The sequence below is a fragment of the Protopterus annectens genome, chromosome 1.part1 (assembly GCF_019279795.1).
Source record: "Protopterus annectens isolate FY-2018-M chromosome 1.part1, PAN1.0, whole genome shotgun sequence".
Classification (NCBI taxonomy): Eukaryota; Metazoa; Chordata; order Ceratodontiformes; family Protopteridae; genus Protopterus; species Protopterus annectens.
The window spans coordinates 1,530,042,116-1,530,054,174 of record NC_056726.1 but is presented as its reverse complement, the minus strand read 5'-3'; the positions used below and the strand labels follow the sequence as shown (position 1 = coordinate 1,530,054,174).

The window sequence follows — 12,059 nt, the reverse complement described above, 5'->3', positions numbered from 1 at the left end:
GAGACAGCCACAGGTTCCATATTCGAAGCATCTCGCGGCATACCGGACTCTAAATGGGTCTCAGTAGAGGCCTGCGAATCTGAAGTAGCGGGTATCAGGGGCTGCGAAAGTGCCTCACTGAGTACCAGTGAACTGGTGACTAGCTTAACAGAAGCTTCGTCGGCAGTTTTGGAGCTATGCGGTCTGTCTCGGTCTTTATCCTTACATTTTTTCAGAATATCAGTAGTCTGATGGCTTACCGATGCCATTTCTGGATCGTTAAATAGAGTACCAAAATAATTTGCTGCAAAAATAGACGACGAACAGTTTGGGGGTTGAAATAAGGCACAAAACCGACAGCGAGGGACGCTGCGGTCTGGACCTAAGCAAGGAATGCAGTACGAATGAAAATCTTTGAGGTATTTGCTTTCCACAGGTAAGAGAATTGTTAACTTTTACTGACATCGGTTAAGAGCAAGAAAAAGGATCCCAAACGTGGTACTTAGCTTTTTCAAAGACTTCGGTTCTGAAACTTGAAAACGAAAATTTCAGGAGTCGACCGACCGGCACTTGTGAACTGCTTCTGTTCGAGCACTGCGCGGCATGAAAGACTGATGTAATGGCATCGGCTGCATGTTTTATACCCCTGACGACCTGACATCATGGAAGAGACAGCATCCAACGCAGGAATCCAGGACTCTGGTATTCAGGCTGGCTGAGGGCTTCCCTGCAGGTAGATAACCCAAATGTAATGACTGCAACAGTGAAACACAAAGAACATCTACAAATTCTAGCACTACATAAAGCTCCTTGTCCACAGACAAAGGGTGATATGGGCCAATGGGGCACAATTTCATATGCTTGGGCGTTGAGAATTTGAACAAACAAAAAAAAAAAGTAAAGAGCTGTATCAACTTCTGACAATTAAATGCTGTAGGATTAGAATAAAGCTTTAATTTAAAAAAGTTCCTAATGTGTGCCAGGCTCAATTAGGTAAAATAAGGGATGACAAGGAAAAATCCCAAAGATGTGAATAAAACTAGTTAAGGAAACAAATGCTAGGATGCCCAGGGAAGTTAAGTACAAAAGACACTATACCCTTTTATGCACATCAAATGTGAGGTCTGTCTTATCACAAGCGCTGTAGAAGTATCAAGTCCTGTACAGAGCAAACGGCTCACCTCTCAAAGTTAAGCCTTCTTCTGCAGCCTCCAAAACAGCTCAGTGAAATAAATTTACATACTAGAGAAGAAAAGGGAAGATGATAAATTGAAAAGAGGAAACAGAAAATACAAGTGAAATTAGTGATTGGCTATACAAGTGGACAGAGGTGAGAGTGAAGGCAATCTTACTTCTCAACTTACGCAATTTTGGCTGATAAAATATAGGAGTAAATTAATTATTTTCCCTGTCACCTTTCAAGTGAAAAGAAAAAAATTTAAAAATGTTTATTTTTCATTTTGTCCCAAGTCTTCCTGGAGGTGTCAAAAAAACTCTAAGGTTAATATTTGTGAAAATAAATTCATAAATGGTAGCCAGCAGAAGAATGACTTGGTGCCTTTGTCAGAGAACAAAATGGTTTCTCCTAGTGTATTATGCTATCAGAAAAAATGCTACACTCAAACCACTGCATTATAAGTTTCTTTAAAAATAAAATACATACAACAAAAGCAGGTAAACCTGTTATCACAGTACTTATACAAGAATTACAATAATGCAGTCAAGTTGAGGCAAAATGTACTGACGCAGTGTCTTTAAGGCAAGTTAACCCCTCAAGCCTCAAACACCTAAACCAGGCAGTTTACATTTTTAAAATGTTAAAAATGTGTGGGACAGTGGAAAAACTTGGAAGACGAACAATGGCACAAAAATCTGCTAGTCAAGTAAATTTCATTGCATAGAATAATCAATGTTCTTTAACAGGGACTCTGTAGATACACAATTGAAATGCACCCTAATACTACAAATTTTCATAAGTTTCACAAGGCGCCACCCCCCCCCACAAAGAAAGGTAATGAATGTTAAACATGGGATTTCAAAATACATTTATGACTGTTCATAAGGCACTTAACTATTTTCAATCATATTCTCATTTAATGCATAAAAGTGTACTGTTTTGGTCACTAGTTTCATAGCCAGGTTCACTCAACTCTGCCCATTTTCTCTGTTTCTGATATATTCTATTACTTATAAAAAGATTAAAAATATCAAAAAAATAGAATTTCTTCACCAGCACCCCATAAAAGTAACATTTTTCTCTTTGTAATTTCAATGTAATGTACCTACATTTCTGACAACCTACCAATCATCCAGAATAGGCAAACATGGCTTTCACGTAGCATATCTGAGCTCATTAATGTAGAGCTTTCCTGTAAGTAAATATTGAATGACACAGAGAACCTTGTTCAGATGCTTAGCAAAATACTCAAGGTTACTTGAATCGAAGCCACAATGCAAACTTTTCCAACAAAATGACACACTGATCCTGCATGCCTGAATCGGGTTGAAATGACAGTTTGAAGTTAAAGTTCGCTGGACATCCTGATCAAAAGGCAGGAGAAATGGAGCCTCCCAGTGCTTCAAACAACTTTATGAAGTCTGCAGCAGCTGTATTGTTCTAACTGCAATCCACCTGCAGGTTTAAATGAAGGTGATGCATTGTGAATCTCCACATCACTCTGCTTGTAGGCAGTGTTGTTTGGAATTCAAATACTCTGTACGTGCACAACTCAAGTATTACCTTCATACCCATTTCCAGTTGAAAAAGAAACTGTACTCTATACAGAGAATATGGGGAACTGTGGCTCAAAAAAAAAAAAATCCTTTTCCTCCATTCCCCTTGAGTTGGTTCTGTGTTATGCATAGCGGCACTATGATAATAACAGCTTTCACATGAACTTCAGCTCCAGTCTCCCAGTTTCCTGTAATTTTAAAAAGTCATGCTTGGGTCCATCCATAATGTGTCATGATACAAGAGACTGTTCAAGTCTCCTACACTGCAGAAATTTTCACTACTGTGTAGACCACAGTATAATCCCAGTCAGTCTTATTAATCAGACGCTTCTAGTCATCTGTTAGAAACTTTACAGAGATGATCATTGGTTGAAGGTAGTGAGGGGATGAGTTGAACGTATTGCTTTAGTAACTTTCAGTGCAGGTTTGGGTAACTTTCACCCTAACAGAGTAAAACCAAGGCCAAAACATTTGTCATCAAACACTGTTAGCTAACAATACAGAGTGTGCCCGAGTCCAAAACAGGCAAGCAAGGCGATTACCAGTAAATTGATCAGCAGGCAGGCATGGCCAGGTCTTCCTTGGGTGAACAGTTCAGAGGTCAGAAGGTCATGGGTTAGTTGCCAGTAGCAGCTGAGTAGTTAGAAACAAAATCATGGGGAGAAAAGATAGAAAGAATATTAGTTTCAGCTAGTGAAAACTGAAAGGTGTTTGTAAACAGATAAGTGGCTAAGACAAACAGATTAAGAAACTGCCATTTTAATAGTTTTTCTATGGGAGGGGGCACATTATGTTAGTCTTTTAAGCCACACTTCCAAAGAACAAACTCTATTACCACACCCCTTAGCAGCTTAACTCATCACCTTAAAGGGAAACAGCAGTACAAGCCTCATAAAACAGTGACAAGCTGCTGCTGACATGCAAAACTCTGCAGCAGCAAAATACCAGCATGTGGGTCAGTGTTACATAATTTGTACCAAATAAGTTGCACCAAATAAGAACAGAAATATTTCCCCAAAAATAAGATTTTTTGGGGAAACCTCATTGCTCACGATGCTGTTCCCCTTTAAGCTTTCTAATGGTTACATCATTGGTACAGTAATGACCAGCAAGCAGAAGTATTTGAGCCAGTGAGTACTGCAGGCAGAAAATCAACTAATATATACAGTTGTATAGCTAATCAAGAGTGTACATCTCATACTTGTAGCAATGTGTACATACAGAGCCTGTGGTAACAGCAATTAGTAAACAGTTACACTGCGCACAAAATAAAACTGATCTGGACCAAGTCTGTGTTCAGTAAACAACGTGCAGAACAATTCCAACTGCATATAGTTTTAAATGCTTTTATACTAAAGAATGAGGAGGTATTTACATGCAAGACTTTTGCTTGCTAACATGGAAGGAATAAACCAATATTTAACTAGGAGCTTTCACTGTGCTGTATATAAGCAACATGGAGAAAAAATTGTACAGTGTTGATGGGAAAGTTTTTACTATGGAGCAGCAAAGGATTAGTTTACATGACAAGTTATAACTTGTGAAAACTTGAAACATTCCAAAACCTTTAGTTACTGTTTTCACTCCATAAAGCTGGGACAGGTCTTTCACAAAAATGCTGTCATATGGTTTCACTCCAAGGATAAGCAGACAAAATACTGTGCATTTTCTACTTTGTAGACAATGTATTTGCACTCAATACAAGGTCAGTCAAACTCGCTATACAGCTGACTTAAGAACAACTCTTGTGAAATTTTTGGTAGGGATAAGGTTCAAACAGAACAATGGAAACAAGGTACACTTTTTAATGCTGCATTCAGTGGCAGCTTTGATGTCCACACTCCAAATACTGTACATAAATTTGAGAAACCATTTTTCCTGATGAATACACTGTTTACAATATTTACCTTTTTAAAAAGGACAGCCAGCAAATGTACACTGCAAGAAGTTTCCTTTAAGATAGGAATCTATAGAGTTTGTTAAATTATGTTCACATCAACAGCTTTTACTCCAGTGAGGCTAACAAAGTTAAGTGTTTATGAAACTTAGCCTAGTTTATGTTTACTAAATAGGTATACACAAAAGTGAAGACTATGGTCTGTGGCTCAAATTAAGTCATTCTAAGTGTGGACTCCACTGTAGGCATCTGCTGATTAGGACTACTGTAGAGAGTCACTCACCACTCTCTGAAGAGAGTGTAGATCATGATCCCTAACACCACAGTAAGTGGCGCAGGTATTAAATCTGCTGAAAATACATACGTATGTAAATGTGTTGTAAAATGAAATTCCTGGATATTAAACCAACAAAGGATTTTCAAAAGCTGTCTACAAAAAGTAATTGAAGTCAACCTTAATTTAAGTAAGACATTTAACTAACTTGTGTTATAAGGATGTTGTCCATACCAATTTCTTTAAGACATTTGGTGGTCAAAAGAGACAGCACAATTAAAAAAAAATCTACACCAATATCATTCCAAGTAGCTACCTAGTTTAAGATCTTTGCACTCTGGACCAAGTAAAGATGACTGGCACAATGTCTGAAAAAGAGGCACACTACTCATCTCTTTAGATGCAGAGACAAGAAATATCAAGAAAAAGCTGTTTCACAAATGCTTTCAGTGTGGCTGCGGAAACCACAGAAGTTGAAAAACAAGCAGGTTCTCTCCAAGCACCAAACATATTACTGCAGCTGAGAACAGCAGAAGAGCAAAAAGGGCAAGCAAGCCCCTTAATGGGAGAGTTATGAGTTTGTCCAGAGTTCTTGCTCTAAGAGGCTGAGAGGTATGGGGGTGAGGGTGGGGTAGATCTGGCAATTAAGAACTGCAGATCTGACTACTTAAAACCCTGCTATTTTAGCTAGCTTGTTCTGAAGAAAGTGCGTTTAAATGGATAAAGCAAGCCCCAGTTAGTACAAATGGGGGTGTCACTCAATGAAAAACAAACAGAGCTTCTACAGGTCAATATGGACACCAATCATAATGTAGGAAGACAAAATATACAAAAGGAAAACACTCAAGGAGGAAAGGCAGATCCAAACACTTTCCAAATAAAAGTACAGTCAAAGTTAAAGAAAAATACTTTCTGTGAAAGTGGAAGACAATAAGGATCCAAGAGGATTGAAAATACTGGATTTTTTTCAAAACATAATATATTTGATTTGTGTGTTTGTGAGGATATCCAGGACCCATGACTGTGGTTGCCGGATTTGTTTAAAGGCCTTGGGACTAAAATTAGAGCCAGCCCCTCTTTGATAATGATGTACATTTTCCCTTGTGAGTTTTTTTCTGGGTCCCTTGTACCCTCCATTCCCCATCAGGCTATGTCTGAGGCAATTAGTTTCAATGGAATCCCCCAAATGGGTTTGTGTGCTGTAACCACCAGGTGAGCTCTTTGTGCAAAGAAGGTAGGGGATGCATTTCTAAAAAGTGGACATATGATGCATTACTCTTTTCTTGGGTACCACTGCAGTCTTCATGTAAAATTTTACATGGAGGACCATCATGAATGCACCATGAAATCCTCTGGCAAAAAAGGAATTTCCTTACAGCAGTCCGATTATTTTATGTTAACAATGGTGAAACAGGTAGTCAGGAATAAGAAAAAGAATTCCCTCTGGTTTGCAGTATCCAGAAGGGCTCCAGGTAACTGAACTTGAGTGTGTGTCAGCTGTAACTTAGGAAGGTTCCGAGAGTCCCAGACTCTGGAAGCAAGCGTGGGTAAACTGCAAAGCTGTATGCACCTGCTCTTGGGTTGGGGTCTGAATCAGGTAGTCATTCAGGGAAATGGTAAATGTGAATGTTCTTGAATCTGCAGCAGGCAACTACTGTAACGAAGCACACTGCAAACACCCACAATGCCCTGGGTAGAGTAGAAATTTCAAAAGGCAAGGAGGTAAGTTGCTAGTAGGCAGCAACTGTTTAAATCTGGCAATAACTGTGGAGGACAGTATTTTTCAGGTCTAGGAAACCACAAAGGCTTGAAGGAAAAAGGCAGGACGGCCTGAACTTTAGCACTTATATGAATTTGTTCAGCTTGATAAATCTAAGACTGTCCTCTAAGGGTATGTCCTTCCTTAGGACTAGAAACATTGAGTAAAACCTGGTGCCTTATTCCTGCACTGGTCTCCATCAGTGACAGAAGGTTCAAGTAACTTTTTCTCTGGATACTTGGGGAATGTTGGAGAAACTTGATCCTGTACCCTGATCCTGTACCTTTGTCCTAAGGTTCTTACAACCAGTGTCTCCAGTGATCTTCTCCAACTAGGATGTGAAAAAGCTATGCTGTGTTGCAGCTGTTCCCTGTAATGTCACAAGGACTCAAAACTTCCTCGATTAGTATGCTTGCTTTTTTTTTTTTCTCCTCTTTGGCGGTTTGCTCTTCTCTTGCCTCCAGCTGAAGACAAAATTCTCACCAGGGTTGCTGACTACATTTGGCAGAGGAGAGGGACTACTGTTTCATACACTGCATTAACTTCCAGTTTTCCTTCAGTATTTAACACCTGTTCATCAGGGGTCCCAAACAGCAGCTTCTCCAACAGGACACTGGCAGGGCTGCTTCTCATAACCGATCCCACTGCCGCTGCAATGCATGAACATCACCTGCAAAACTAAACGTGACAGACTGTAAGCGAATATGGGAGATGTGACTGCACAGGTTCAGCCCTCTCTCTCTTTTTCAAGGCCCAGTCTAACTCCTCAGCTCTCTGTGCTCGGGTGCAGAGGTAGCGTTGTCACCTCACAGCAAGAGGTTCTCCAATTCGATTCTCTGCTGGAGTGCCTTCTGTGCAGAGTCTGCATGTCCTCCCTGTGTTCATGTAGGTTTTCTCCGGGTACTCCGGTTTCCTCCAACATTACAAAGACATACATCTAGAGCATTTCTCTCCAGGCCGCAGCTGAAAATTGGCTTTGTTCCAAGTCGGACTTTCCCAGAAAACAAATGTTACATAAATAAATTTAGTTGGACCAATAACTGGAACATGCAATCTGGAATTCATAGCAGTGAAAAGCAAAGATGGCAGAGGTGCAGACTTTCTGCCAGCAACAGGAAAAGTAAAATGCTAGACCACTTTGGTGAGGGAGTTTCTTGCTTACGGCCCCATATGGAAATCACAGGCACAATAAAGGGATCAGCAATCGGGCTTTTGTACAGATATCTGCAGGAATCTGCAATTCTGCAAAAGCTGTGGCTTCCTGGGAGCAGAGGTTTAAGAGTCTGGATCCAAAATATACACCAACAAATAAATGCACCATCCAGAGTATTAATCACTTTTGATAAAATTCAGTACCCCGTTTAGCAGATAACACCAGTTCCGTTTAGCAGATAACACCAGTTTAACCACCACAACCTAAGGAGAGGGGACTACAAATCAGACAGTAAATGCACCAGACAGGGATAAATCTTGCAACTCCTTATGGGGATACAAAAAATATCAAAATCCAATCTGTCATGGATGAAGCCTTCTATGCCAACACACTTGCAAATGTCACCCCAATAAGCAGGTTTAGTGAAAGATCGACAGACAAGGTCCACTGCTCCAAATGACTTCGGAATATGCCCCAATGAAGGTGGTTAGCTTAAGCAGCCATCTTTGAGGATGGCGATGCATTTGTTAACCGATATGGGACCGTACAGCCTGACCCCCTACTTGTCTACAGAGGCTCCAGGAGACGTCTTCAAACGTAATCTCCCCTTGGAAGGAGGTATTCAGGACAGCCTGCTACAACTGCTCCTCCAGAGAGGAGAGACAGCCAAATAAACAAACTACCCAAGCAACAGCATGTACATTATATGCACAGCACAACAAAACATGCAAAAAAAGCCTCCCCTCCCAGGACAGAAAAAGACCCCATCCAGGTAACCACTGATACAGAAATCTGGTTTAGGCTTGGTATATACCAAAGTTCCCTGAACTGGGGGAGATGCTCAAAAGAAAGTCTAAAGAATCCCTACAGGAATTCAAAAAGCACTGCATGACCACCTGAAGGAAGTGACTTACAAATGTTTTAGTCACACAGGATGAACCATTAGCCACTATAACAACACATGCCTGCTTTGAGACTGCCTTTTAGCTGTACAAATACTCCATGTCAAAGGAAAATTCCAAACAACATACAAATCTTTACTTGTTTTAATCACTAAACTGAAAATTCCCTGCCACTATGAGCGATTCCCTTCTAACTGTACAACGGAATGCTCTAGAACAACCAAAACTAGAAAGACGTCTGAACACCATCAAATATGGAATATTCTATGCCAAAGGAAAACTGAACATACTGAAAATAAACATATCTTTTCCTGTTCATATCACTACATCAAATATTTCCCTTCCACTATGGGTAAAGTACAGTTTTGTACCTACCATAAATGTAGATGTTCGAAGATCCACATTGCTGCAGTCCTTACATATGGGTAGTCCGCTGTCCTCGGTCGGCCCGAATACCAAAGTATTAGGCTGACGTCGGTCAAGGCGCTTAAAACTGACATCAGGACGTCAGGGTACAAATGCGCATGACCGACGTCATATCCTCAGTCTTTTCTTGCCCCAGATGTCAGAAGGCCCTAAAAAGAAAGGCCAAAGCCAAAAGACAGCAAAAAACAACCAACCACCCCTGTACTAATCATATTTACAATATTTACAATATTCACAACCCAAACCACACAACCGCCTCTAACTACAGAGGGGAAGGAGGGAGGGTAAATTGGACTGCAGCAATGTGGATCTTCGAACATCTACATTTATGGTAGGTACAAAACTGTACTATGTTCTTCATCTCACATTGCTGCAGTCCTTACATATGGGTAGAATCCCAAAGCAGAGGTAAGGGAGGATGGCAAAACTATAAAGCATTAGGAGCTGCCAAAATGCCCTGTAAAATTGCAGTGGCAAAACCAGCCCTAGATTTAGAGTAAAGTGGAAGGTGGTAATGCTTAGAGAAAGTATGCACTGAACTCCAAGTAGCTGCCTCCAAAATATCTTTAGTAGCCACCCCCCTTAAAAAAGCTGTAGAAGTGGCAGTAGCCCTAGTGGAATGAGGCCTAATCCCAGCTGGAATCTCCTTACCATGATGGGAATAACAGAAAGCAATACAAAAACCAATCCACTTAGAAATAGTTTGTTTTGAAACAGGTTTGCCCTGCGAACCCAAAGCAAATGAAACAAACAACTGCTGAGACTGCCTGCACCCTTTAGTTCTGCTCAAATAATATCGCAACTGTCTGTGTACATCCAAAGTGTGCAAAATCTTTTCCCCTTTATTTTGGGGGTTTGCATAAAAAGTAGGTAAATGAATAGTTTGGTTTAAAGCCACACTAGAAACCACTTTAGGCATAAAGGAAGGGTTAGTGCATAAAGATACCCTATCCTTGTGGAAAATTAGGAAAGGCTCAACCGCCATAAGGGCCTGTAATTCAGAAACCCTTCTCGCAGAGGTAATGGCCAACAAAAAAGCAGTCTTCCATGACAAATATTTCAACTCGGCAGTCGCTGCAGGCTCAAAAGGTTGTAGAGTGAGTTTCTCCAACACAAAATTGAGATCCCAAGCAGGAGTAGGAGCTCTACGTGGGGGTCTTATATTCTTTGCCCCTCTAAGGAATTGCTTAAACAAAGGATGAGAAAACAATGGTGGGTCACAGTCATAGTGAGCAGAAATTGCTGCAGCATGAACCTTAATAGAGGAGAAGGACAAACCTTTGTCCAGTAACTCAGTAAGGTATTGAAGAGCCACACTTAAATTAGGTTTAGAATCATCAAAGTCCTTTGCTGTACTCCAAAATAAAAATCTCCTCCATTTATCTGCGTACACTTTCCTTGTACTAGGCCTTCTGGCCTCCAAAATAACATTCAAAACTTGTTGTGGAAGCTGAGACCCTCCAGGGTTTAAAACCGAATATGCCAGGCTGTTAGATGTAGAGAGTGAAGTTTGACATTGAGTAAATGACTGTTCTCCTGAGACAGCAGGTGAGGAATCGAAGGCAAAGGCCATGGAGGCTCCCGTACCAGACTTCTCAGTAATGGGTACCAGTGCTGTCGAGGCCAATCCGGAGCTATTAAAATCATGTTTGGCTTGTCCTGTCTGACCTTCAGGAGTACCTTTGGGAGGAGAGGCAGAGGTGGAAAGGCATACACATGAAGATTGCTCCAATTGAATGAGAGAGCATCCACTTTCCAAGCTGTGGGATGAAACCTTTTGTGCAAAACTTTGGCAGCTGGTAATTTAGTGGAGAAGCGAACAGATCTATGTCTGGAGTTCCCCATAACACTGTCAATTTCTGAAATACATGAGGATCCAATTTCCACTCGTGGGGATCCATAATTTGTCTGCTCAACACATCTGCTAAGGAGTTCTGTGCTCCTGGCAGAAACCTTGCCTGAAGATTTAGCTGTAAACTGAGAGCAGTCTCCCACAAAATCATTGCTTGTCTGCATAGAGGATAAGAATCGTTCCCCTTGCTTGTTGATGTACCACATGACAGTTGTGTTGTCTGTTAGAATCAACACCTGCCCTGGAAGAAGTAAATCCTTGAAAGCTATTAATGCAAATTGGACTGCTAACATCTCCTTCAAGTTGATATGTAGATGTTGAAGTCTGGCAGGCCACGTGTCTTGTACCCATTTTCCATTTAGATGAGCTCCCCAAGCTTTGTCTGAGGCATCTGTCGTTAGAATCTGACTCGCCTCTGGCGGGTCACAGAGAGTCCCTTGTTTAGGTGACATTCCTGAGCCCACCACAAAAATTCCTTTTGAATGCAAGGTATTATCTGAATGACAGTGTCCATATCTTGGCAGTGCTGTGTCCATACATTTTTGAGATACCATTGTAGCTTCCTCATATGCAGTTTGGCATTGGGAAGTACCAGAATACAAGATGCCATGAACCCCAAGGCTTGAAGTACTGTCCTTGCAGTCAGCCTGGACTGACGAGACAATTGGTGGAAGTAAAGAGAAAGATTCTTTTGTTTGTCCGGGGTCAAAAAGGCCATCTGGGATGCTGTATTCAGTCTCACACCCAGAAAGCACATGTCCTGAGAGGGTACTAGACTGGACTTTATTTCGTTCACAGAATACCCCAGGCATCTTAACACTGCCATCACATACTGTAAATGATGAAGAAGTTCGTCCTATCCTTGGGCCAGAATCAGGCAATCGTCCAAATAAGGATAGATTTGTATTCCTCTTAGCCTGAAGAAAGCTATCACTGGAGCCAGAACCTTCGTGAACACTCTGGGCGCAGTAGATAAGCCAAAGGGCAATGCAGAGAACTGATAATGAGAAGTCCCAGCCAGCGCAGATACTTCCTGCAACTGAGCCTGATAGGAACATGAAGGTAAGCCTCCTTGAGATCCAGA

The 12,059-nt window shown here is 41.1% G+C and overlaps 1 protein-coding gene across 1 annotated transcript in view; it reads right to left on the bottom strand.

The window, feature by feature from the left end:
• Window positions 1-1,852: 1,852 nt before the first annotated feature.
• Window positions 1,853-12,059, bottom strand: part of LOC122811194 (protein quaking-A-like) — a 466,526-nt gene continuing 456,319 nt past the window's right edge. The window contains exon 8 of the mRNA XM_044082875.1: window positions 1,853-3,345. Within this exon, the coding sequence (XP_043938810.1) occupies window positions 3,329-3,345 (17 nt within the window). The 3' untranslated portion in view covers window positions 1,853-3,328. The remainder of the gene's footprint in view (window positions 3,346-12,059) is intronic.